Genomic DNA, 27,812 nt, shown 5'->3' with positions numbered 1-27,812 from the left:
TTTGGGGATATACTCTGCATACACAGAGACATATTTTACACATACAGTTATACACACTTCATTCTTTTTGCTAGGAATCAAAGAAAATAAGAAAATAAAACTTTATTCTTTTTGCTAGGAATTGTGTACTTTGACAGCAGAATGCTACCTGCATATCATATGGGTTAAAGTGACAGAGGAAATGATTGAAAGGTGGTAACCAGCTATTGACTTTTAGAGTTTATAGCTGTTCAGTTTGGATAGTACTCCTAAGGAGAAAATTCTTAGGACTACCAAAAAGAAGGCAACAGTGTAAGCGGTCCTAAAATCGTTGATGCTGTGTTACGGATCCAACATGTTTTAAGAGCTTGTCTTTAATTACTACTCTTCGGAAAGTTCTCCTTTCTTTATAACTTTAGTCATTATAATGAATTATTTCAGGATGCTGTGAAGAGATAAGCTCAGATTTTCCACTTGCGTAAGAAGGATATTTAGAAGAAATATGGATAGGTGTTTTTTTGGCACCAGTTTCAGGAACTTGCTGACCTAATTATTTATCTTTTGTTTAGTTTAGTTTAATAAGGATATTTAGAAGAAATATAGATAGGTGTTTTTCTGGCACCAGTTTCAGGAACTTGCTGACCTAATTATTTATCTTTTGTTTAGTTTGACCAAGCGGCTGATGCTGAGTTATCTTGGATTACTGAAACAGAAAAGAAATTGATGTCTCTGGGTGACATCAGGCTTGAGCAAGACCAGACCTCTGCTCAGCTGCAGGTTCAAAAGGTGAATAAGTACATTTCCAATTGGCATCTAAATTATTTGCTAGTCTAAAAAATGTGCTTACACAATTTACTTTGCAAGATCCCACTAGTGCGACTTTCAACTACTTTACCTGATTTTCATTTTACTCATACATTCTCTGTTTTATAATCTTTATTTCTGTAAATCACAGACATTCACCATGGAGATTTTGAGACACAAGGATATTATTGATGAACTAGTTAAATCTGGACATAAAATCATGGCCACATGCAATGAAGAGGAAAAGCAGTCAATGAAGGTATGATCTTGCCTGTGTGACTGGTAGTGACAGTCTTGAATAAACGGCACAAATTGAGCTTTCAGTCCTAGAAAACACTTCTCCTCTATCCACAGCTGCCACATAAACAGCTAAATCATTAGTTTCAAAGGAGGCATTTTTCAAGCTTACAGAATAACAGTGAAAGGAATATTCCTTAAGGGAATCACCCTGGGGACAATCTTTTTTAATATACAGAAAAGCTATTAAGGTTTGAGTCCTTGAATAACTGGCGCACATTAAGCATTCAATTAATGTTAGCTGCATTATTGCCATTATTATCAGTATAAATTGTTATTATATATGTCAACTCTCGTTCACATGCCTCAGAAACATTTGGGCCTCGTTAGCTGAAACAAAAACCCAAACATGTAGTTCTCTCTAATCTGATATCCATTCTGTATAAAGTTACAGCAAGCTGTATAGGGAAGAAATTAGCTGAATGATTAAGGAAGCAACCAGTTCATGTAGTTTTAATGATTCTTTAGATTGATGGAAAACCAGCCTCAGTAAAAATGTTTAGTTCATTTCATATTCAGACATCTGAACAGCCTAAAGAAAAAATGCTTCTAGTAGGAAAATATCCCATGGCAAAAGCAAGATGATACCAATGCCTATGCCTAAGATTATATTTTAAACAGTATGCATTGCTTTTAAGGTATAACATAGACAAAGTAATTTAATGTACACTATGTGATGATACTTGATCTTATGTTTATACTCTACAATGGCAATTTACTCATCAATAATTTAATGTTTCCTTTATTTTTGTAAAGATTCTGACATGAAAACTATAGATCATGAAATAATTTCTATGTAATTCTGTGGTTTATTAGATTACTATCTTCTGCTATTAGTTTATGATGCAAATTTATACCATAATCTAGATCACTGTGAACAATCCCTAAAGTCAGTGGCTAGCATAATGTTCTACTTTGATTCTAATATACGTAATTAATTTTGCCGACTGGCAGGTCCCCTTACAATTTCATGGGTGAAAGGTAGTCCATATTTTTTTTTTGAGAAGGTGGTATAATCGTTACTAGACTCATGAGACTTGTTTTCTAACCTAGAAGACGTAAGAATGGCTGGAAATTTCTGCTTATTGTGTTTGGAGAGTTTAGTGTCTTACTCATAAAATCTTGAGGACTTGCTTATTTATTATTTATCATTTATTATTTATTTATTTATTTATATTCGTCACTTAATATTTTTTGAGATGTTTTCTGTCATTAAATTCCATGGTTTTTGATGGTTGAATAGAATTCTATTGTATGAATATATCACACTAAATCAGCTTGATCTCCAGTGATTGTACTCTTAAGATGTTCCACATTTTTGCTATTTTTACATATGTATATATACATTTTTTTATATTGTGGTAAGAACACTTAACATTAGCATACAGAGGAATATTATTCTGCCTTAAAAAAGAAGGAAATCTTGCTATATACAACAACATAGATAAACCTGGTAGGCCTTTCTTTAATTTAAAATGAACTGTTTTATACATAGAAACAGTTAAAACCTAAATAGCTTTTATTGATTTATTCATTTAACATACATTTATTGTCTACTCTGTACCAGGAGTATAGTACTGGACAAAGCAATCTTCAGTACATGTTCCACTTGGCCTGCTTGATCAGTTAAACACATTTTATCATCTTAATTTCTAGAAAAAACTGGACAAGGTATTGAAAAACTATGACACCATCTGCCAAATAAACTCCGAGAGGTATCTACAGCTAGAACGAGCTCAGTCCCTGGTTAACCAGTTCTGGGAAACCTATGAAGAACTTTGGCCATGGCTGACAGAAACACAAAGAATCATCTCTCAGCTTCCTGCCCCAGCCCTTGAGTATGAAACTCTAAGACAGCAACAAGAAGAACATCGGGTAAGCTTGGTGTCAAAAAGAACGTACTGTTCACCACTAAAAGAGAATCATGATTTTTATGGTGTTTTTAAAAATGCGGTTACACACCTTACATGACTAGGATGTTTTAGCAGTATTGTGTTCTTCTTGTCTGTATAGTTTGTTTATCTCATAGTTACTAACGTGTTACCCAGGTTTACAGTGAGAAGACATGTGGGTAAACCACACCGTGTATGCCATTATATCACAGCTTTTATAGACTAGTATGCAATATAAACTGTCTGGGTACAAAATCAAAATTTCCATTTATTATGTCAGAGAAATCAGCTTTTGAAGTACTTTTAATTTATGAATGTGAATTGCTTTCAATTTACACATGTTGACTAAGGTTTATAGTATATGTATAGTGGTGGGAGCACTTTAGAATGTAAGCAAAAAGTAGAAATGTGTGGAAGTGACATCACACAAACAAGGCCATGTATTGGAGAAAATGTACAATGTAACAAATATGTCAAGATAACAATATCATGAAAGCTAACTCTATGAAAAGGAAAAATGCTGTAGTGTGAAGACAGATTGTTTCCCTTTTTTTTCACCTTATGTACATGGAACTCTTTTGCGATTCTCCATTCCAATAAGCATGCATGAGTAAACTAGAGAGTATATTCATGGACAAACCTATCATGTGTTTTAAATATATGCATGTGTGTGTGTGTGTGTGTGTGTGTGTGTGTGTGTGTGTATATGTGTGTGTGTATAAAATGGCATTATAAAGCCCCCATTCTAGCAGTCATTTAAGTATTAGCATAACTTAAAATTTTGCAAGGGTTTGAGTGAGAGAGGATTCAAAACTGTCGGAAAAAGTCTGGAGTGCTTGCTGTTTATGGACTTGTGAACCTAGCTGCTCTCCCAGATCTGTACAAGATATACTCTGAGACTAATCATTATGTGTGTGTGCACACACACTTGCGTGTGTGTAAAGTTTAACTCAGAGTATATTACATCATTGTTTGAAGTATGTGACATAACCTATTAATCTTGTTTGCTTACTTTTTTAATGCATTGGCATTGAAGAATATCTCCAACTGAAGTATTTATTTAGAGGGGAGCTTTAGAGAACACTTTATTTAATACAAAATGGAAATTTTACGGAGTTATGTCTAAATCATTCAGCAGGAGAAAGGCTTACAAACTGTGTAAGCTTTACATAAGCTTACAAACTATGTAGAATTGAATTGAATTTTGGTATAAAGGTTTATTTGTGGCAGAAATCCTGATGCCTACGCACTGAATAATTTTTAATATAAAACGTTTCATAGATTTTTCTTCTGAGGTAAGATTTGAGTAGCTATGTTTCTAGCATAATATCAAATATTATTATCGAACTGAAAATTTCAGAATTGAGCTAATTTTTTTGCATAATTTTCCAGCTTTCAAAACAAATTTATGATTTTATATATAAAGGCAACCACAAAACTTAGTAGCCAAGTCTTCAAATTGTTCAGAATATTTGGCACCTCCTAGAATAGCCGTTCTTCTGAGCTTTACAATATCCTCTTCAGCTATTTTTGGAATATCTTCTAGCACATTCTAGCCAGAAGTAAAAAAAAAAAAATGGCTCCAAAAGCCATGTTAGCAAGTGGTAGATATCTTGAGGTTACACTAGGTATGTCCAGCATCACTGGACTTGTATGACAGTATGTTGCCAAGAATCATTTTGTTACATATGAGTCAACAGACTTCTTCTAAGGGGCCCTTTCTCCATGCACTCACATACACCCAGGTAAGCATCTAGTAGGTGTTCTCTTGTCTGTCACAAAATGGTCTTACAAAGGCTCAGCTGCTACTTTTCAGGCAAAGATGTCTCATAGTGGTGCAACACAGATGAGGTCTACTTAGACTCTAGGCAAGTCAGGAAATCCTAAACCTCTCATTTTATTTGGAATTCTCTTGATAACTTAAAGTGTGAGCTTATTTTACAAACATGCCTTATAGAATAACACATTCCTTTTCCATGAGCTTGTGTATTAGCTGACATTACCATCATCACCTCCATTCTGTAAAGCGGCACAAAGATATGATCTAATAATATGAAACAAAAATAATATCTCAGCCTGGACTACCCAGAAGCTAGATTGTAGACGTGACCCTCTCGCATTCTATGTGCAGCACATTAGATTAGACCCCTCTCCTTTTTAAAAAATTGACTTTGTATTTATTCACCTCTTTTCCAAAAAAGTTACGAGACCACCTTCAGAAAAATTTGAAAGATAGCGTATTACATTGGAAATTATTAATGGCGTAATGAACCAGTTTCCTCAATAATTTTCAAAATAAATTATATGATTTATTTCAGTGGCACTTTCAATAAAAATCCAGGTAGATGGCCATCCTGGCGATTCCTCTTGATGAATGATAGAAATTAAAATATTTGCAGGAAAAGTTTAGTAGCTTTTCTCTGGAATGTCTTTCCCAAATATAATTTTTCGCGGAGAAGCTTTTATTAGGGGCTAGATAGCAAACAGTTTGTAGAATATCTTCCAGTGAGGTTGAGGAACTGCTGCTAAGGGAACAAAATGAATAATGTATAAATGAGAGACTTCTCAGTGCTGCGTGGAGGCCAGCCTTGGAGAAACCTGCAGGCAAAGACAGATCTTCCCCGAGAGTGGTTTAGGACTTGGCCCTTGAAAAACTGCTCAGGTGGAGGGCCCGGGTTCCATGAAGTGCAGATATTCCAGATACATGTGGCTCTCTAGAAGGAATGGGGCTCCATTTGGATTTCACACCCACTCATTAGTATAAATGTCATTGTATCTCTTGAGTAGATGATAATATACAAAATATTCATGTCACATGTTTTTCCTTAAATATGCTTAATAATGTTCAGTATATAGCTAGGTATTGGATAGATTGAATACCCTAGCAGTCGTAAACATTTAAAAATAAATACAAATAGATTCATTCTTATGTATATGTGATGAATATGTATGTACATAGAACAATACATACATATATAATGTAATGCACATGTACATATTTTATACTGCTTTACATATGATTACAGTGTGTTGTGGGCTTACATCTCCCTTTATCTTTAGTTAGTTTTTTTTTTTTCCTTTAAGCATCGTGTCTGCCTTCTACTGAGGTTTCTTCCACTTCCTTCCTTTGTCTCTTCTTTTCTTCTTTCTGTCCGTCCTACCTTTCTTCCTTCCTTCTTCTTTCCTTCCTTTTTTCCTTCCTTCTTTCTTTTAAAGAATTTTTGTACATATCATGATTGTGTATAAGGGGACACCAAGGATTATGGCTTGGTCTCTGTAGGTTGGGGACATAGAGTAAGTTCAGAATCCTTTTATGCTGTATGACCCTTGGCTAATACTGTTGTCAAAATGTCTTATGGTATGAAATGCATAATGAACTGGGATTCATTATTTCACTCAACCAACATGTTCGTGTGTGCTTTTAAAGGGATTTTGACATGACCAGACTTGTTTAATTTTTGTGTCAGGAGCATTTTTTTCTGACATTGAGTTGTGTGAGCCATCATGTGTTAAATGCCTTGTGATGGGAGGGTGTTGTTTAGAGTTTCTTGCCAGCTGGATGCATCGGGGATGTAGACAGCTGTAATATGGAGGTGTGACCCTGAGATACTGAGAAGCTGTTTGGTTTGTTATAGCAACTGCGAGAGTTGATAGCTGAACACAAGCCTCATATAGATAAGATGAACAAAACAGGGCCGCAGTTATTGGAATTGAGCCCGGAGGAAGGCTTTTCCATCCAAGAGAAGTATGTGGCAGCTGACACCCTTTACAGCCAAATTAAAGAAGATGTCAAAAAGCGAGCAGTGGCCCTGGATGAAGCCATTTCTCAGTCTACTCAGGTACTCATTTACACCGGAAATATGACTGGGTTCTTCCAAACAGCAAACACTGGAGCACGTAAAGACATTTTCTGGGCTATCCTGATTAAATTTCAACTGAAGTGATTTCACTATGTTATCTCTGAGTACGGATGTCTTGGCCTCTCAGAGGGGACACTTGCTTGAGTCCAGTCCTTATATTTCTTGCCTGCTTATAAATACAGTAAGAAAATGTTTCAGTGATTTTAGAAACACGCAGTTGTCATTGTTGTCCAAATGTTTAAGTAAGTGTCCATCCAGAGTAGTATGCAATATTTGCCAAGATAAAAGAAAGCATATAATCATTATTAATAAAATACTTCCAGGAAGGCAATAAGAAGAATGAATGATAGACTGAATAAGAAAAAATATATATAAAGTCAGAAAAGGATTTTTTTTCTTTTTTGAAGATACCTTTTTTTTTTTTTTTTTTTTTTAGGAATTTGAATTTGTAATTACCTACAGATTTTCTATTTTCAAGGGTTGGTTTTTATTATTCAATATCTGACATGAGAGTGGTTCGTTTCCTATAATCCCGAGTGATGATTCTTTTAATGTTGAGGCTAGTGTAGAATCTGTGAGTGAACAAGTTTTTGTAACTTTGCTTCATTGTCTATGATAGCTTTGCAAACAAAAGTTGAAAATTCTTTCATGAATTTGATTATGTGTTTGACCATGAATTAAATACAAACTTCTATTACATCGTAGGAAAATATTTTGTTTCATTTAAATTTTTACATTTTTCAGTCTAGGAAACTCATAACTTAAGAAATCCCTTTTATCTAACCAAAACTGCCAATGAATTTTACATTTATTAGCATAACTTTTTTAGGATTGCAAAGTAATCAGTAAAAGTGAATAAAACAGTCTGACAGGCAAATATCTAGATTATTAACTGGATTTTTAAAATTAATTTGAATTAAGATAAAAGATAAAGCAGTCTACATTAAGTTGTGTGGTGCAGAGGGGTGCATATAAATCGTGATTTTGGGATGTCTTGCTACATCAGCCGGATATAGCCCTTTGGATAGGTCTGTTAACAAAAGGACTAAGATTTAGTTCTTGATGATGACATTAAATGGATTTTTTTTTTTAATTTAAATTTCACATTCGGTGTCACATCTTTTCCGTATAAATGATTCATTTGTTTTACCACCAGTTTCATGACAAGATCGACCAGATCCTGGAGAGCCTCGATCGTGTCGTGGAGCGCTTGAGGCAGCCGCCCTCCATCTCTGCTGAGGTGGAGAAGATTAAGGAGCAGATCAGTGAAAACAAGAACGTGTCAGTAGACATGGAGAAGCTACAGCCATTGTATGAAACTCTTAAACAGAGGGGAGAGGAAATGATTGCTCGATCTGGGGGCACCGATAAAGACATATCTGCCAAAGGTAATCATTTCAGGATAAGGAAACAATTGATCTTTACTTTTAAAACAATTCTGAATGTTCATACTGTTTACTGGCAATCCAGTTGCATATCAAGATGCCAGATTTTAGAAAAGGTATTACAAATATGACGTGTTTGGGGTGGAAAGACTGTATACGTAAATCTCTTGTGAATGTCTTCCTGTGTTTGTGAAATCAGTCAGTTAAATACAAAGTGTGCCATTATACAAAAACCATGCATTCTCTGGACCTTTTAAGCCAGTTGGTCAAAGCATAATGCTACTAAGACCAAACCTAGGGATTTTTTTTTTTTTTCTCATTAATGACTACACCGCCTTACATAATGGCTACTCTATCCCATAGTCACAGAAATGGCAACCATCTTAAAGATGAGAGCTGGGGGTTGAAAGGAAGAGCATGTGCATAAATCAGTGGAAATTCATGTTGAAGGTACTCTGGAAACAAGCCCAAAATACATATTTTATGTTGTTATATTCCTGGGACTGAACGGATGCCTTCGTTCTCAATTCAGAGAGCATAAAGGATACACTTAGATGGTCATTTCATTTTCTTTGGGAAGAAGGCCAACCTTGGTGAACTTGGAATACAGTGAACTTAGGTCTACTCTGAGCTCACCTGCCTTGGAACATCCACTTTTGTCAAGAAGAACCTTGGTTCAGGAGGTACAGGACACCCTCAGATCTTGCATTTGTCTGGAACAGGCTGTTGAGCCCAGTGATGCCCACTAGACAGGGTTTATCCAGAATTTGTTCCAATTTTAGATACTTATTAAATTGAATCACTGTTCCTGCATGAACCCAAACATTGTGTTTCATGGCTTAAATGAGGCCTACATACTGCCTTTTTGATATTGTTTTTGCTCCTTAGCTGTTCAGGATAAGCTCGACCAAATGGTTTTCATTTGGGAGAACATACACACACTGGTGGAAGAAAGGGAAGCCAAACTACTGGATGTAATGGAATTAGCAGAAAAGTTCTGGTGTGATCACATGTCATTGGTAGTTACCACTAAAGATACTCAAGATTTCATCCGGGATCTGGAGGATCCTGGAATCGATCCCTCAGTAGTGAAACAACAGCAAGAAGCAGCAGAGGTAAGCAGAATATTTCATTTAAAGTTAAGAAATAAGTTGTAGTACAATGTATACTGAATTCCTTTGGTAAATATTCAGAATTACTCTATTAAGATTTATATTTAGTTCTGAAAGTGGAATGCATAGTGATACAGTAGGAGATAGAATACACCCACAAATTTCACTTAGAATATATTTTAAAAGATTTTCTCAATTCTCACTGCTTCTGCCTTGTTTTGGGGCCTTATTTCTCTCTTTCTCTCTCTGTCCCTGTCTCTGTCTCTGTCTCTCTCTTCCCTCTCCCTCCATTCCTCCCCCTCTCCCCCTTCCCTCCTTCACTATCTCTCTCCCTCTCATTCTCCCCACCCCCTGTTTTGGGGGGAGGTTTCTAAAGTAGTCCAAAGTGATATCCTTGCCTGCAGAGTCTGTTTCCTTGCCAGCCCTCTAACCTTGCTTCCAGTCATCTCTAGATCTGTTCATACCCTATTGCTGCTTAAAACCCCTCAGAGGCATCATTGTCTACTCCCTAAAGTCTGAACTCCCTAGTATAGGTTATCGGTCATCTACATCCTAGCCTATCCTGTGCCTGTATTTCCAAAGCCATTTTTTTTTTCTACTGCTTCTTTACCATGCTTATTCTTTTCTGATACACGAAGTGGCTTTTGCCCAAACTCCCGGCTCTTTCTAACATCTGTTATCTTTGCAAATTTTATTTCTTCATTCTAGAATGCACCTCTTGTCACTCTTCTGGCAAATCCCACTTAAACTTAAGGTTCAGCTGGATTGTTACCATTCACGTAAAATATTTTCTCGTGTACTTAGCAGTGTTAGTCTGTGTTCCTGTAACACTTTCCTCATGCAAAAGGCACGTACTAATGACTTAGCATTGATTATACCTTGTCTTTCCTAATAGACCCAGAGCCCCTTGAGTGGAATAGTTATATATCTGTTTTTTTTTTCTTTGTATTCTTAATGCCTAGTTTATTGCTTATTTCATTCTTGGTAAAGGCTTCTTGAATTAAGAAATGTATTGAACCAAGAAGATGAAAGTAAAGGTAGAATACTGCTTTTCTGACACAGTTTTTTTTTTCTTTTTGGCAGCTTATATGTCCTAGGGTAAAAATACAAATCCAGAGCTAGATTATCCAAAATCTACTAAAGAAATATATTATTTTGTGTGAGGTCTTTGAACTTATGTTTTACAAAAATCTATTTTAAACGTGTATTGTCAAACTAGTCGGTTTGAAAAGCAAAATGTCTTTCTCTGCTTGTCAGTATTGTTGACATTTTTTTTTAAAACTCTGTTCCGATATTTTTTATGTAGAATTATTTTCTAAATATCGTCTGCATAATAAACATTTAATATTCATCACTCAAAGGGTACTGTTTTCTTTAACATATTCTTCTGTTTTCTTTTTGAAAAGATTTGTTGCAGAAACTTAGAAAACAGAAAGAAAATAAAAATTGACCATAATCTAAACCCCTAGAAATAACTATCATTAATATCTGTGTGCATCTTTTTAGTTTCAGTGCGGTTTTGCTTAAAACTCTAAGGTTGCTCTTTCTTATTCTAGTCCATAAGGGAAGAAATCGATGGGCTGCAGGAAGAGCTGGACATGGTTATTAACCTGGGTTCTGAGCTCATCTCTGCGTGTGGGGAACCCGATAAACCTATTGTCAAGAAGAGTATAGATGAGGTACGACTAGCATATTGTCTACTTTTATCAGAATTTTTTTTTGAAGATTTTATTAGCTAAGCATATTTGATAGAAGTAGTTGAAAATGAATGACAGTAAAAGAGTTCCTCTAATATTTATATTGTAGTTAAATTCAGCATGGGATTCTCTAAATAAAGCTTGGAAAGACAGAGTGGACAGACTTGAGGAGGCGATGCAAGCTGCTGTTCAGTATCAGGATGGACTGCAGGTAAGAGAATCGTAGTGAGTCTTCTGGAAGAAAGAATCATGCTAATTAATGTATACAAATTTATACATTGGCATCACCCCATTGGCTGCAATTGTGTGTAATTTCCTCGTCTACTTCAATTCATGTTTTGCCTTTTAGAAGGTATTTCTGACACTTGAAAAATGTATAGATTTATGTACACATCTAAACACATTTTTATATACACATTCAGTGACATTTACTTTGAAAAGAAGTATTTTAATTTTTTAAAGGGAAAGTAAATGTTCCCACATAGTATTTTTCACAAATGGCTCAGCACCAGACAGTGAAATGGAACTGAATCTGATTCTGTTCTAAAGTTGAGTGGAATAAGGTAAAAGGAGTAAACACTAGCTAAAAATATCACCAAGTTTAACTAAAGTCAGAAGGAAATTCGACTCAAAGCCACTGTTGCCCCATGAACCAAAATAGATTTCTATTTTATTAGGTCATAATCTGTGGTGTAAAAAGTGTTTTCCTCTTTTTTGTATATATAATTTCTTTTAATAGTTATTTTTCACATCCCTTCAAGGTTCTCATTCAGTTCGCTAACTATTACTTTCTAAGTTTTAATTTAAAAATTATCTCATCAGTTGAGGTCAATTCAGAGATATTTCATTTCCTACCTTCCTTAACCTTATTCCATTTCCCGACTTTAAGGCTGGCAAGAATTTGACCTTTCATCCCTCCTACCATATGGAAAAAAAAGCCTTTCTGAGTATTTCCATAGCACCAAGTGAATATTATTTTTAAAGCTCAGATGAGAACATCTTTTCCTTTTTATTATGCCACTTTATTTCTATATTTGCAAAAATAAATATCATAAGCCAGGCTCTTTGCCAGCTAAAAAGTGTTTCGAATTTTGGAAATAGATGAAAAATTCACTACAAATAAGACCTTGTTGTAACTTTACCCCATCCGTCCCTCCCTTTTCTTAACCAAAGTGATAACCTAGCGATCGGGTATCGGTGGCCAGTAACTTAATCAAGCTCCAGCCCTAGGTCTGTGAGGCCAAGTCATGATTTTCATACTTTGGTAAGTCGTTGATTTGTGCCCTCCTTCATGGCTAGAGATGGCACTGTCACCACTTGCAGTCATTTGACCGCAGGAGCCATTAACCACAGGAGGCCACAGGCTAGACACCGTGACTTATCACTGCTGAGAAAACAAGGCCTATCACAGCTAGAAGCATCACCTGTGGGCATGAAGGGCAACTTGCCTTATTAAATAGCTGTGGCTAGCTGTAGCTAGAGGTTAAAAGCTCCAGAAGTCCTAGAGGTTTCAAGGTTAATCGTAATATAAAATAAATTTTGTTTTCCACGTTTGCTTAAGTTCTTAGGGTTTATGAATGATAGCTTTAAAATTCTAGATATTTTCCTAGGATTTTTTTCCCCCTGAAATATGGTCTGACACCTTCATTAAAGTGCAAACTAATTTTGTGTATTGAGTACCTGAAAAAATGTCAGTTGAGCCTTTTTAGAATGTTTATATTACCTAAAAAGGGCAAGAGAAACAGATTTTGAAGTCTGTCTTGCAATTCAGAATAATGGTCTTAATCATTATATGTGCAGGATTTTAGTGCTAATCTAAATAATATGTAAGGGTTTAGTTGAGCCATATATTTTCCTCAAGTGCCAAACAGTAAACTACTTGATCGTTTGAATAAGCAGTTGGTTCGAATCTTTTTCTTTCGATATACTTACACGGTTTGGTTTTAGACAGACACGAGAGAGCATAGAGAATTTTATTTTATGTGACTGAATTTATAAAACTTTTTTAAAATGGGATTTTTAAAAAAGTTAAGATTCTAAGATTCTATTCAAGATAGAATTTTCTTTGCAAACTCGGATGCCGAATTGGAGGCTGCATCTATTGAGTATTTTGGACAACTGTTTCAGTATATTGTTGCTTTTACTTATTTAGATGGGCCAGATTATTTGTAAAATATGCTCATTGTGTAATATCTTCACAGATTTATGATTATACTTTAACACGAATTTCAAATGTACTGTTATAATAACAGGTGGACTAATGTGTTTTACAGGCAATATTTGACTGGGTGGATATTGCAGGTGGTAAATTAGCTTCAATGTCTCCAATTGGAACAGATCTTGAAACTGTAAAGCAGCAGATTGAAGAGCTAAAGGTATGGGTAGGGGCTAACTAAAAGATTTTGCATATTTAACTTTTTTGTTCACAGGATTCTGTACACAAATTTATTTTATGTAATTGAAGTATTACGTTTTGATCATGAAACTGGTTTAGTATAATGCCTGCCTGTACCTAATGAGCAGTATATAGGGAGCTCCTTAAATAAAGGATATAAAATATTAGTAGTATTCTTTTTATTAAATCAATACCCATTTATTATAGAAAAATCAGAAAATATAAAGAATCAAAAAGATGGCTTTTTAAAAATCACCCAAAATGTATGTACCCACAAGCAACCACTCTTAAGATATAACTTATATATAGCCTTTCAGATATTCTCATGCTGGGGCAGGATGAGGTATGGGGAGAGTGTGTGTGTGTGTGTGTGTGTGTGTGTGTGTGTGTGTGTGTGTGTATGTATTTTATACATATGTAGATTATACTTTAAGGATTTTTATAACTTTATTATTCAGTAGTATATTATTGTCATCAATATACATACAGCAACATTTTTATTTTCTTCACTGTATTCAGAAGTAATTCTTCATTTCTCACAGGCTAACGAAGCGTCCATAGGATAGTCGTGTTTCTCAAAATATTCGTTTTGTAAATGTTTGTTGTTTTCCATCTGCTTTTCTCTGTAATTTTTCCTTTCGTGGTTCTTGATCTCCAGCTGTGAAAATGGCTGGGCTGTTTCCTCTTTGAATTCTTCTACGGAATATTTATAAAAGAGTCAGCTATTTCCTTCCTAAGCATCCTTCCACAAGCATTATACCATTTTCCATGGACTCTACTAGATTTTTATATAAAATTATTATTTGGCTTGAGAATGGTAGCATTTTCAACTCCAAGTGTGATAGAAACTAGTTCATTTGGAAAAAGATGTAGGTTTTTTTTTTTTTTTTGGAGAATTTTACTTTTACCATCATTAGATTGAGATTTTTTTAAAAAAACTTTATCTGATTGTGTAGTAACACAAAATAGACTTTATATACACCTTCAGGTGTGGAGGAGAATTTATTTTGGATATTTGCATATATCGGTGGTTTTCTTAGAGCAGGCGGGTTAGGCGTGCTCGCTCTAAAATCAGGTTGTCTGAGATTACATCCCAGTTCGTCCACTTACTAACTAAATGACCTTGGGAAAGTTATCTAACTGCCCTGACCTCTGCGTCCTTAACTTAAATTGAGGATAAAAGTATTTTCTTTATATATTTGTTGAGAATAGGTAGAACATAGAAAGTATTCACTATGCCTTAGTTATTATCTTTTAATTATTATTTTCATATGTTTGAAAATATTAAGGTGCTGCTTAATCATTAATTACTTACTATTCCATTATTTACTATTATACGTTAACCTAAATATTTAATGAAAGAACAGTTTCCTATTACAAGCACTCATTTGTTAACCTGTGTTGGTTGGCAAAGCCAAGATGATTAAATATGTGTCAGTAAGCACCAGGAGAGTGAAGGATGTTGTTCTGTGGCAGCAGTGGGCGAGGCATAGGAATAACTAAATATTAATGAACCCAGCACAGCTACGGAAAACATCAGCTGTTCCGTGGATGCAAGATGTGGTATGTTTTTTGAGGAAGAAATACTAATTTGAGTTTCTTAGAGGTAATTATTTCTGGGTTTCATATATGTAGATATTTTTATTTTCTTCCCTATAATTTCAAAACTCATTTATTAAATATATGTACTTAGATATTGGAGTGAGTTCTCCTTGAAATTTGTTAATTTCTTGTAGACCACAAAAGTGAAATGTCAAAATTATAAAGAGAAACATCTTTCCATCAGAAAACATTGAATAAAGAGAAAAGATTTCCTTTATCTTTTTTTTTAATCTATAATCTTTTATTGGTAACCATGTGTTACATTTGTATCCCTTTTAACCCCCACCCCCATAAGAAGTATGAATTAGGATAGAGATCTAACCCATAGAATTTTTTTTGTTTAAAGTTACTGATTTGTATCAAATCTTCCCTGTATATCTCTTTAAAAAACAGCAATTTAAGTCAGAGGCCTATCAACAACAGATAGAAATGGAAAGACTGAACCATCAAGCAGAGCTTTTGCTGAAAAAAGTAACAGAAGAAAGTGACAAACACACTGTGCAAGACCCATTAATGGAACTGAAATTGATATGGGATAGTTTGGATGAAAGAATTATCAACAGACAGGTAAATACGAAGACTTTTGTTAATGTAAAATAATTATTACAAAGTAAAATTATATATTTAATTTTATGTACATAAACTTTTGAAGCCCCTTAATTCTCTTATTTTATTAGAATTCTTTCTGCTTCTCTCATGCTATTTTTTTTTTTCAACCATAAAGTGTTTCAAACCCTAAAATGTAGAAGTTTGTGATGATTGGGCTTCATTGTATATGCTGACAGATATAAGCAGCATGAAACAATTGTTTTATAAACGTTTATTACTCATAATGTCAGATTCATAAATGGATTTTTTTCCTCTCCATTTTTTCTGTAGCATAAGCTGGAGGGTGCTCTGTTAGCACTGGGGCAGTTCCAGCATGCTCTGGATGAGCTGTTGGCATGGCTGACACACACTGAGGGCTTGCTGAGTGAACAGAAACCTATTGGAGGAGACCCTAAGGCCATTGAAATTGAACTTGCCAAGCATCATGTGAGTAGCTGTTGCTGCATATTGTTTTTTCCCTATGCATTTCTACTGTCGTCACATTTTTTTTATGTTTCTTCTTTGTGGATTTTTCAAGTTTATAATTTGAACGCAAGTTCATATTTGACATTCATAACTAAAGGTTGAACTATTTCAAACATACTTCTTAAAAGATTATAATCAAAATATTTTTCTCATTGTTCAAGGCAGTTAATGTTAAAAACAGCAAGGATGGGAAATTTCTGGCTGAATTTTATTAGGGCTGCATGACAAACACTGCAGATTTAAATCTCTGATTATACCTGTCATTGGATTGATGTGGCATGATTTTAAATTAGGGCATACCCTAATAAGGTATAAATTCAAAATGTTCTACTGCAAGTCATGTGTATGTTTTTCTCCTGGTCATTCTTATCCTTGTGGGTCTTTCACTTGCTGCTTATTTGGCATGTCTAACATATTTCTATCTGTCTGTACATCTCTCATTATGTTGAGGTTTGTCTTCTGTTTCTTTGTCTCTTACTTTTCAGTGGCTTTTATGTTTTCATCCTTTTCTTTCTGAATATGTTTTTTTTTTAAAAATATATTATGTTCAAAAGGTTTAAAGGAGTTTTTATGTGCCCTGCCCTTGTTAATTGAAAAATTTTGTCTTGAGATATATGCAACACAATTTTATATTATTGTCATCTTTGTGACACTGGTTGATAATTCTTAGTAGAAAATTCCCTATCTCTTAAGTCATTGGGCTTAATGAATAAAACATTATGCTCAGTGGAGTTTATTCTGATAGTCAGCAGTTTTTAATAGAACTTCAACATTCACATTAACAGTAGTAGCTTTTTTAAGGTTAGGTCCTAGATCCTAACCTGATATAAGTTTTCTTTGATTATCAGATAGAAGTTTGAATTATTTTACATATTGAATATGAGCATTTTAAAGTGAAAGGTAGGTTTTTAATGCTTCAAGATCATGATATACAGATTTTGACTATTCTTGCTTTAGTTCTTCTTCTTTTGTACTTTTTCCCATAGTAATTGTTCCCTAATTTAATTTTTTTCTTCTCTTTTACTTCATTCTGTCTATATTTATAGTTACTCCCAAAACATATTTGATTAAGCAATTAGAACTTATTATACATCATTAATATTTTTGTTATTTAATACCTATGTTGTACCTTTGCTAGAAGCAATAATGACTAGTCAGATCGACTCTGCATATAAGCAGATATGTTTATTTTTATAGTGTGAATTTATAGCATTTACATTTTATAAACTTAGCAATTGTCCTTAAAGTCACATACATCAGTGACAGGAACTTTGTAGAATATAGATGAGGTGGGAATATGAGGCACCTTAATCCAGCTGTTTTGGTGGGGAATGAGTTAGGGACCTTTTATTTCTGTTTATCTATCTTTCTCCTTTCATTTCTCAAAGGTCAGTGTTAAAGGACTTACTTAGAGTTGCCAGCACAATTGCCGGAGGAAGGGAGGAGATATTTCCATCCCTCCCCTGCCTTTTTCTCTGGCTCCTGGGCTGCGGCTTGTATAATGGGACATGGGTCATTTAGAAGAATGAATTGTATAGAATTATTTTTTATATTTTGACCAGCAGAAAAATTTAAATCTTGCCTTTTAAAAGCGATTCCTACTTTTAACGTATCAAAAGGCAGTCAGAGAAACTGAGTGTAGGTGGCTAGTGCCACACCCTCGGCTGAGAATCCTCCTTGGGCTGGATCTCCCTCCAGACATGAGATGTCTTACCTAGGACAGGAGATGATGTTTCTTTTCTTTCCTGTTGATAACCCTGAGTGGGCGAGTGCAGGGAAGGATCATCATCGACTTTTACTAACATTATCTTCTGGTTTCTAAAAACATACCCACTGTCCTCTTGAAAGGAATCTATTACTAAGCTATAGTTGTTCTTTAAAGTGTAATTCTTTTCAGTATAAGAAATTGACCTTTTTAGCCTTGCAGTTGCTTTCTGTGCTTACCACTCTTGCCCCACCTTAGTGCATGTAAGTGTTATTAATATGTTCTTATATTTCTACTGTATAATAGAATAGAAAGGCATTATTTACTGGGATCCGTAGTTAGCATTTCATGTGCAGATTTTCTAGTAAAAGAACAGCTAACCTCTGGAATGCCGGGCTTGAGTATCCCTGATATATAGTGAAATAAACCTTTCTCCCATTAGTGTTAGTTAGGGCCTCCCAACTGTCAACTTAGCAGTTAATTCTAGCACCATTCCAATGAGAGAAGATAAAAGAATGTCCTATGATATTTTTTTTTTCCTTTTAGAGTGCTAATTGTAAAAATATGGCGCTGTGTATTTTAGAAATGTAATAATTTTATGTTTGCAAATGAATACATAGAAATAAATATTTTTTAAATTGCTTACTTAAGACATAAAAATTAAGTTCAATTAAAATGAACTTGAATCAGGTGAATACTTTTAGAGCGTCTTAATTATAATTTCTAGACACGTAATGTCATCAATTGCAAAGGTATTGTAATGCGAAGAACGTGCAGTGGTCTCGCGTAATCATTTTAGGGTATGTTGGTAGACAGGAAAGTTGTAAAGTTAAAGGAAAAAATGTCCATCATTTAAAAACTTCATTAGTGTTAAAATTCTGTGTATGTGATATTTTTGTTTCTGAATGTTTCATAACCAGGAAATAAAACAGTTGCATTAAAAATGATGTTAATGTGTTACAAACTAGCAACCATAGTGTTATCTTAATATTTTCAGGTACTCCAAAATGATGTATTAGCCCACCAGTCCACAGTGGAAGCTGTTAATAAAGCAGGAAATGATCTAATTGAATCAAGTGCAGGGGAAGAAGCAAGCAGCCTTCAGAACAAGCTAGAGGTTTTAAATCAACGCTGGCAAAATGTTTTGGAAAAAACAGAACAAAGGAAGCAGCAGCTGGATAGTGCCTTACGCCAGGTGAATAAGAGAATAAGTTCTGAAACTTTCTGTAGCCTTCAGGACCAAAATAGCATGGAATTCTTTCATTGGTTAACGTACCCTTGTTTCATTTCTATACCTCAAGGAGAAGAGTAAAAATAAGTGGGATAAAGAAGAGTGCTGATGAGAACGCAGCTCTCTAGTTCTTAGTGTAATAGTCTTATCTGCTAGCGCTCTCCTGAAGAAGAAAGGCAAGGCCAATCTAGTGGCACCTGGCCGTTTTTAAGAATGCCCAGAGAGGCTTAGCAGGCTGGATCGTTTCAACCTTGTTTTCTGCTTGAAAGTGACAATGTTTGTGGCCCAAGCTGAAAACTCTCTATCATTCTAGGCCAAAGGGTTCCATGGCGAAATTGAGGATTTGCAGCAGTGGCTGACTGACACGGAGCGCCATCTGTTAGCATCTAAACCTTTGGGAGGTTTACCAGAAACAGCCAGGGAGCAGCTTAATGCCCACATGGTAAGTATATTATTTCCTACAGCTCTAGCCTCAGATTAAGAAACTGACCATTTTGTGTGGACCCTGGTGATAAATAAATTGTGGGAGAAAGTTTAAAGGATATATAGTATTACAGCAGAAATCTCCATGTACAAGTGCTAGAAACATTATTTATTGATTAAATTTTTCAAGTGAGAACCTATTCTTTATTTCAAAGGTTAGTACGTCAGTATATGAAAAGAGGTTTTAGAAATCTAGACATTTTTAGAAATATACCTTCCTCCATAAAATCATAAACTTGTACACATAGTAATAAACATTGTGTAAATTAGAAATTGTTGTACCTTGAGTGAAAAGAAAAATCCCGTAAGTAATCAGAATTGACTTAAAAATTATTGCCGTAAGCATGGTATTCCCATCTTGTTTCATGGAAATCTAGAAAGTATGTTTTTGTTCTATTAAAGTTACTTGTTTGTTTCTTTTAATGGTGATGGGGCTGAATCTTCAATTTCACATCTATACAAGATATGGACAAAAGGAGGCTTCTGCTGAATTATCTGATATGGAGCATTGTGCCTGTGGGCTCTTCCCACTCAGATTCTGTGGCACTGCCAACTCTTAAGGATAAGGAGGAAAAACTAATGAAACTTGAGACTCTGGCTTTCTTTCATGAAAGTATGGACTGACAAATTTAATTTAGACTGCCTTTGATTTATTCACATTTCCTATTCATTTCCCATTATAATTCAGCTCTGAAAGTTTTTAAAGAAACAGTCTGTTTCAAATTTTGAAAACTAATCCTCTAATTTTTGCACTTTTGAATTTGCATCCAAAATAATATTTTTAAATATTTAAATGCCAATAATTAGTATCTTATGAAATAAAAGTAGAGCTACTGAAGGCTGTGACAAAGGAAATGGGCCATTGCACATTGAAGTCTGTATTCTTTAACAGATGTCTAAGGTTGTCCTAGGAGCTCGTTAAAACTCCACTTATTAGGCAATAAGTACCTGCAAAGCTGTTACAGTGTCCATAAAGTATAAGTTTAATGAATTCTTGAACAGACATGCCTGGGATTAATCTCTAATGACGAATATTTTTAAATGTTAATGTAGAAAGATATAAGTAAAAATATCGAAAAGCAGAGAGGTTATTCTTAGAATATTTTATCTTTAAAAGACTATCAGCTTATTTTTCTGGGAGGTATTTAAAATGAATTTGTTATAACCTTATATAATTTACCAGATTATAGAAATTCCATGATTTAAAGACTATAAAGAGATCGATATTTGTAATACACTTTTAGTATTGTTCTTTTGCTTTGGTTGTGTTAGATATGAAGGAAACCTGAAAACTGGAGTATCACAGTTTTGTGAGATTTAGCTATATTTAAAAACTTTGCTTTAGGATTAAAAGTTTTTAGTAGGTGATATCGTAAATATGTTTAGAAAGGGTTTTTTTTTTAAGGCTTTACAGATTATAAACTTTTGAGGCAATAAAATGTTCTAGAATTAGTAGTAATGGTTGCACATTCTTGTGAATATACTAATGAAACACTGAATTCTATACTCTAAAATGGGTGACTTTAATGAATTATATTTTAATTTTAAAAATTATAAAGTTGAAAATGTTAGACATAGGATATGTAATTTTTCAGTGAGAGCTGTGGTTTGAACCATATTATAATTGAGTCAATGGGCTAGAATGTAACTGTTGTTTCATTGATTTTAAATTCTGAATTTGTTTAAGCAGTGTTTTTTTTTAATTTTATTTTCTCTATAGAAGATACACACTGCATTTTAGTTGGAAGCTTTAAAAACGTTATAAATGAGAATAATATTCTCATAGTATCACAAGTTTGGCTTTTGTGATTCCAAAGTCTGAATAATCCACTTAAATGTCTCACTGTACTGGGTCTTAACTTTCTATTCACTGGATGTCTTCTGAGCCCAAAATTAAATTTTACAAAAAAGTATTACAGTCATTGTAATATTACAGTCCAAGGAGAGACTTAGAGAACTCACTTTATAGAGGAGGAAATTGAGGCTCAGGTAGGTTAACTTACTTGCCAAAGTCACAGAGCTAATTGATCACTCACTGTATAGTGAAGCCTTTCTTGAGTATCATTTAAAATAATGCTTCAAAAGCCTTATCATGTCAGGACGGATTGTTGATGACAGCAGCATTTCTGAGATTTCTTGGTAGACAGGGTATGGCTATAGGTTTAGGTGTTATCTCAATATAGTGAAAAGTTTGAATGTATTAGAGTTATTCTGTATGCTGGATAGAGATGAATATATGATAAGGGGCTTGGGATTGATGACTTGGGATAAGAACTCTTAGATTTTATTATCTTAAAAATGAGTTAACTTGGGGGGATATCTCAATTTAGGAAATCTGTGCTGCCTTTGATGTTAAAGAAAAAACTTATAAGAGTCTGATGCAGAAAGGCCAACAGATGCTTGCAAGATGCCCCAAATCTGCAGAGACAAATATTGACCAAGACATAAATAACTTGAAAGAAAAATGGGAATCAGTGGAAACCAAACTCAATGAAAGGAAAGTATGTGCCTTGATTAATATAATTCACTGTTTTAGTTATTTTTCTTTGTGAGTTTTTACTTTATCTCTCAGTAGCACGATCAGTGGAATTTTTAATGATCCTCGTTTACATTTTTTTTATATACATTAGGCGGTTTCATGGGTCAGTTGAAAATAGTATTCTCTCTTAACTCAGAAGAACTGAGTTAAAGGAATCTATTGAAACAGATAAAAGTATATCATGGATCAGTGTTACTAGGTATATTTTTAAATTTATGAACCACTCGAATTCTATCCAGTTAAATAATTCTATTTTAATCACACTGCATAAGAAAAAGACTGTGTATAGCGAGAGGGAGGGAGAAAAATCAAGAGAATGAGATAATTGTGTATATATAATAAGCACTTACATAACAAAAATCTATGGGAAGCATCTCACTGATAGAGTATAACTATATTTCATAGTATTTGGATCCCAGAAATTAATTGTATGAATGTCAAATTTTGTTTTGTTTTTGTTTTTGTTTTTGGCAGATTGTTTAGTGATCGTGTTCTATGGTTAATTGCCCCTAAACCAAAATTTTAGTGTATATTAAATTTTTTTAACTGCAGTGAGATGATTCTTACTATATTTTAAGAGGTTTGGTTTGCCAGTATTTTAATGGAGGCCCATTACATTTATAAACTATTTAAGTAGTATAGATTATGTATAAATAAAGAATAGGTGGGAAGGAAACCTGCCAGAGAGTGGTTAAACTGGAGCCGCGGCAGGGGTGGGGGCAAGGGGGAGAGGCTTATATCATCAAATACTAAATAATCTGTCCTCGCAGACTAAACTGGAAGAGGCCCTTAACTTGGCAATGGAGTTCCACAATTCTCTCCAAGACTTCATCAACTGGCTTACCCAGGCTGAACAGACTCTAAATGTAGCTTCTCGGCCAAGTCTTATCTTGGACACAGTCTTGTTTCAAATCGATGAACACAAGGTATGCTATAACTCAAATGGATGGCATTCTGATTTCAGACCTTTTTAGACAGCAGGCTGTTTTAGTAACAAAAGCATGAATTTGGTAGTTTGAAAACTTTCTTTTGTCCTTTGAAATAGCTTCAGCTTATGACACCAGAAGCATTTTCAAAATAAGTCAGTTTTTCATTTGTTTCTATTTATACCCCCTTTTTGGGGGGGATAGGTCTTTGCCAATGAAGTAAATTCTCACCGTGAGCAGATAATAGAGCTGGATAAAACTGGAACCCACCTGAAATATTTCAGTCAGAAACAAGATGTTGTCCTCATTAAGAATCTACTTATCAGTGTACAGAGTCGATGGGAAAAAGTAGTTCAACGGTTAGTGGAAAGAGGAAGATCTTTGGATGATGCAAGGAAGAGGGCGAAGCAGGTAAACCTTTATAAAAATGCTCTGAATTGGCAATAAATCGGTTCTAGCTGTTGAAATGGATGTTATTAATGTACTTCTGTTGCAGGCTATATTAGGGGTAACAATCATGGCATAGATCCAAGGTATTTATTTCCTAAAAGGGCTGCGGTCCAAGTTTGGATCATGGCATCACTTTGAAGTTGACCTATCAGCGACTTCAGTGCCTGGGGACTAATCTTGAAAAGACTGATTATAGCTTGACTTCAGAGATGGACCAGTTAAAAATCATCATTAACGCTAAAAAGGGGCTCAAAATTTTTGTTATTGCATTTGTTTGTTTTTTCTTTGTCCTTTCAACCTCCACTCCCATACTCAGAGTAAGACATCATACTTAATTATATTGCTACCTTTTGTTTCAGTTCCAAAGCCAAACTTTCTTCACAAACTATGAGAGCTGAGCCAGACCTTTATCCCTCTAGACAGCTTTCTGAGAGGGCGTATTCTGTGTCTGTGTTGGTTGGTGCTCCTCACGTCTCTGAGTCTGTACACTTGTTGGCAAGCCTTCATTTCTTTTCTCATATTTTGATACAGCTCCATCCCATTTTTAAATTGTCTGAAGCTTTTGGGGCTGCATTTTTTTTTTTAATCTAGAGACTCTCACAAGAAACTTACCTTACTTCTTTTACCTGTTATTAATATTCTGTTCTAGACTTAACACAGAGAAGAAGTAAGTTTATGTATCTCTGTCCTTCAGAGAAGAGAGAGATGCACCCTCCTTGCTTGGCATATATCTTTGTTTTTTACTAGTAAGCGGAAAGTGTAATATCGAGGCTAAATTTTATAATGACTCTTTTTGCCCCATTCTGTTGGATCTGTTCATCATTGGTCCTGTACTCCAATGCTTTGGGGAGCTAGGCTCAGTTGGGTGATATAAAAAATGTCATGGGTATGAAGTGTTTTAGTGTTTAAAGCTATCAATGTAAGTTTTTAAAGACTTTAGAAATGACAAGTTGCACTGTTACAGGATTACATGCCATGTGTCCCTTTTTGAGTGGGAGGTATGATGTGATCAATGCTAAAAGTGGGTCTCTGGAATGGAACCAGTCTCTAATGTTTTTTTTAAGACAGTATTAATGCTGAGACTGGTATTTTTATCTTCACATATGTAGCAGTGTCATCTGAATTATAAACATTTTTTTGAGTTATGAACACCTAATGTCTAAGAGTCTCTTGGATGCCAGGACCTAGTTGCCCACCCTCTTCTTCTCTTCCCCATTGAATCAATTTTATTTTCTCAATTTGTGTAACTAACCATAAAAGGGTTTTCTACTGTTTTCAGTGCAGAAGTAGAGTATATAGCATTTCTTTTATATTTATAACTTAAAAATAGTTTTGAAAGTGAGCCCAGCCTTAGGACCTATGTGTCTATAACATTAAACTTACCATCCAACTGTTGTAGCCTATGTTATTTGTTGTAAGACTACCTAACATAACGATTAACTGTATCTTTAATTTGTTTCTTATCATTTTAATAACTCAGTTTTTTTTTTCTCAAATGTTGATCATAGTTCTCTGACTTTAACAATGTATGTGCCTATTATGGCCTCCATGTTTTCATGTTTAATTTGATTACTGCTGTGGGAGGGATGTGTAGGGAGAGCAGGTTTGTGATGAGATGCTCTCCAGTGGGCCCCAGGAGCTGTGTGATTCCGTGCTCTTATTGTAAGAAGTGTCTTTTTGTTATTTCATTATTAATGTGCTTTGGCGTAAAGCACACTTTATGTTGATTAAGTTTTTGTTATGTATCTGTTATGAGAAATAATTTATAACCAGTTTCACAATTTGGAATCTAAAGATAGTACCCACTAGTTCTCAATGATAAACAGAAAACAGAATGTGGCTGAAATTAAATATAGATAGCATCAGACTATTTCAAGGTCATAGATGCCAGAGAAAGTTATATTTTGTTAGAACTCATGTATTGTAGGTGCTCTTGCATATTAAACCAATATGTGGTGTACAGGCATTAATTGGAGAGGTTTGATAGCAACAATAAAGATGTTAAACTACCTTTATATTAAATAGAAATGAAATTACCTCTCTTTGTTCTTGTTTCTTTTTAAAACCCATTTGCAAATTTTATCCTTTTCTTTCTCCCTTTTTGTTCCTTTTTCTTAGCATAGGAAATTAAATACCTTAGAAGTAAACCCAGATCTGTCAGGTGACAGCAGGGAGCAAATAAAATTCTCTGAGAGTCTATGTTAATTATTAAGCAAAAGAAATGGCAGTACATTCTGCCTGGTGCTCCCTAACATTTCTATTTTTGTTAAAGTTGATGTGTTTGAATGAATTATAACAAAGTGAGCATGGAACAGGACCACAGAAACAAAGTGTTAGTTAACAAGACAATTTATAATCTGCCAATGAAATTATTACTTTTTGCTTCTTCTGGGAGCATATTGATTTAATAATTTTCAACATTTCCATTAATATTAATTTCTATTTTAACTACCTATTAGATTTCAAATTTATTGAATATACCAGAAAATTTACTGGACAAAATGTGAATTTCTTTACAGTTCCACGAAGCTTGGAGTAAACTTATGGAGTGGCTAGAAGAGTCCGAAAGGTCTTTGGATTCTGAACTGGAAATTGCCAATGACCCAGACAAAATAAAAACACAACTTGCGCAGCATAAGGTGGGTGGGTCTACAATTAAGAAAAGCATATCATGTCACTATATATTGCAAGATCACTTTTAAATTCTTACTTGATTGCGTGTTTATTCATCACTGGAGAGAAAAAAAAAAAGTTGTCCAATGTGACCTGTGTTGAATTTAAAACCAATTGCCCTTCACATCGATCAAGTGGTGGTAGTGGTATCTTTACTCCCCAGTGACCATTCATTCCATTATGACCCTGGGTAAATTGATAAAAGAAAACATACAGAAGTAAAGCATTAAAAAGATTTGTAGGCATTCAAACATTGGCATTTTAATTTTTCACAAATGTCTTATCTTGTCTTTTCTTTCATAGACTATATAGCAAAAAGTAATATAGATTTTGTCCTATAGATTCTTTTAAACAGTACAGTAGGGAAAATTGCTATCTCCTACCTAAATTGGCATTTAATTGTATATGTGTGGGGTATATGAAATTCCATTCTTACCCTCAAAGACACATAGTCCATGGCTTCCTTGTGTAGACTAGAAGTTGTAGAAACATTGTGTTTTACATATTTTACCTTTTCTATTTGTACTACATGGCATTCAAAGACCATTTCTCCCATCCTCTTCAAATCTTTTGAACTTGGGTTTTGCTGTCATTTCGTTTGTAGAGTGATCAGCAGCCCTCAGGATGAGGATGTGGGTAAAAGGAGAGTGGTTCCTGAGAACAGTTTTACAATTTTAGGTATTGACATATAAATTATTGCTTGAAACATGATAATTTTTAAAAAGCCAGAGAAAATTGGGGCCATGTAAGTTCATCATCAGAAAATTCTAGCCATTGTCTTTACACAGGTTGATTACTTTGGTTGGTGATTCTGACTAACCCCAGGGGCTCATGCTCCTAGGGTAATGGAAGGAAACATTGCACCGTTGCACGTCTGTTCTTTGGCTTATGAATGGCTTGTTCTGCTGGCACCCTGTGCCCATGAGCTGCTGCATCTAGTACTGGCCACATGATGACAGTGGGCAGGACCTTCTTTCCTTCCCCTCTGATGGAAAAATGAGCACCCTCTTCTCAATATAGAATACCTTATTTGAACTTGAACATAGATGTTGTGCCATATAGTCTTATGCAAGTATATTGCATATTCAAGTTAGAGAATCCTAGAAATAAAAATATGCAAAGAACTCGTGTAGATTCTGTTTCCCCTTGTGGGACCTATTGTCAAAGTCACCATTTCTCTGAAATGAAGATACAAGGTATATTAAGCCAATTTTAAAAGAAATCTTTTCTATTCATTATTTGGATACTTTTTGCCTTTAAAAAAGTTTTAAGCTATCTTGTATTCAGCTATAACATTTATTATGTGTCTGTTGTGTGAAGAAAATCTCTCAATACCATGATTCTAAAGCTAATATTCTGTTTAGAATAATATATAGAAATAATATTTACAGAAAACAAACTGCAAAAACACAGTGATATTGCAATGGTGTTTATTGCTACGAAATTCCCAGATGTCGTTGCTTTCTAGTACAAGACAAAATAAATACCTTAGTCATATTAAGACACTTAAAAGTGTCTCACTTTTAAATGCTATCAAAACTTATTAGGTAATCGAATAGGTTATTTTGGAAAATTATACATTTGCATAGCATTTTATTATCTGGGACGATGCTAACATGCTGCCAGGATTAAGAATTACTACATTAGTGTTTCCGTGATATTTAATGAGTTTGTAAGCTGCCTATTAAGTTGATCTTTCTTTCTTCTC

At 34.5% G+C, this 27,812-nt stretch overlaps 1 protein-coding gene across 22 annotated transcripts in view; it reads left to right on the top strand.

Moving 5' to 3' along the window:
• The window catches only part of DST (dystonin), a 398,831-nt gene that overhangs the window by 343,195 nt on the left and 27,824 nt on the right, over positions 1 to 27,812 (top strand). For all 22 annotated transcript variants that reach the window (XM_036230186.1, XM_036230672.1, XM_036230457.1 and 19 more), the window contains 17 exons: positions 646 to 765; positions 935 to 1,042; positions 2,737 to 2,955; positions 6,608 to 6,811; positions 7,989 to 8,220; positions 9,106 to 9,332; positions 10,886 to 11,008; positions 11,136 to 11,237; positions 13,300 to 13,401; positions 15,417 to 15,590; positions 15,903 to 16,058; positions 18,800 to 18,997; positions 19,347 to 19,475; positions 21,847 to 22,017; positions 22,826 to 22,981; positions 23,186 to 23,392; positions 25,951 to 26,070. In XM_036230186.1, the coding sequence (XP_036086079.1) occupies positions 646 to 765; positions 935 to 1,042; positions 2,737 to 2,955; positions 6,608 to 6,811; positions 7,989 to 8,220; positions 9,106 to 9,332; positions 10,886 to 11,008; positions 11,136 to 11,237; positions 13,300 to 13,401; positions 15,417 to 15,590; positions 15,903 to 16,058; positions 18,800 to 18,997; positions 19,347 to 19,475; positions 21,847 to 22,017; positions 22,826 to 22,981; positions 23,186 to 23,392; positions 25,951 to 26,070 (2,748 nt within the window). The remainder of the gene's footprint in view (positions 1 to 645; positions 766 to 934; positions 1,043 to 2,736; positions 2,956 to 6,607; positions 6,812 to 7,988; positions 8,221 to 9,105; positions 9,333 to 10,885; positions 11,009 to 11,135; positions 11,238 to 13,299; positions 13,402 to 15,416; positions 15,591 to 15,902; positions 16,059 to 18,799; positions 18,998 to 19,346; positions 19,476 to 21,846; positions 22,018 to 22,825; positions 22,982 to 23,185; positions 23,393 to 25,950; positions 26,071 to 27,812) is intronic.

Source organism: Rousettus aegyptiacus, unplaced genomic scaffold (assembly GCF_014176215.1).
Source record: "Rousettus aegyptiacus isolate mRouAeg1 unplaced genomic scaffold, mRouAeg1.p scaffold_m13_p_1, whole genome shotgun sequence".
In the NCBI taxonomy this organism is placed as follows: domain Eukaryota; kingdom Metazoa; phylum Chordata; class Mammalia; order Chiroptera; family Pteropodidae; genus Rousettus; species Rousettus aegyptiacus.
The sequence above is the reverse complement of the archived record's forward strand: the minus strand, read 5'-3'. Positions and strand labels throughout refer to the sequence as shown.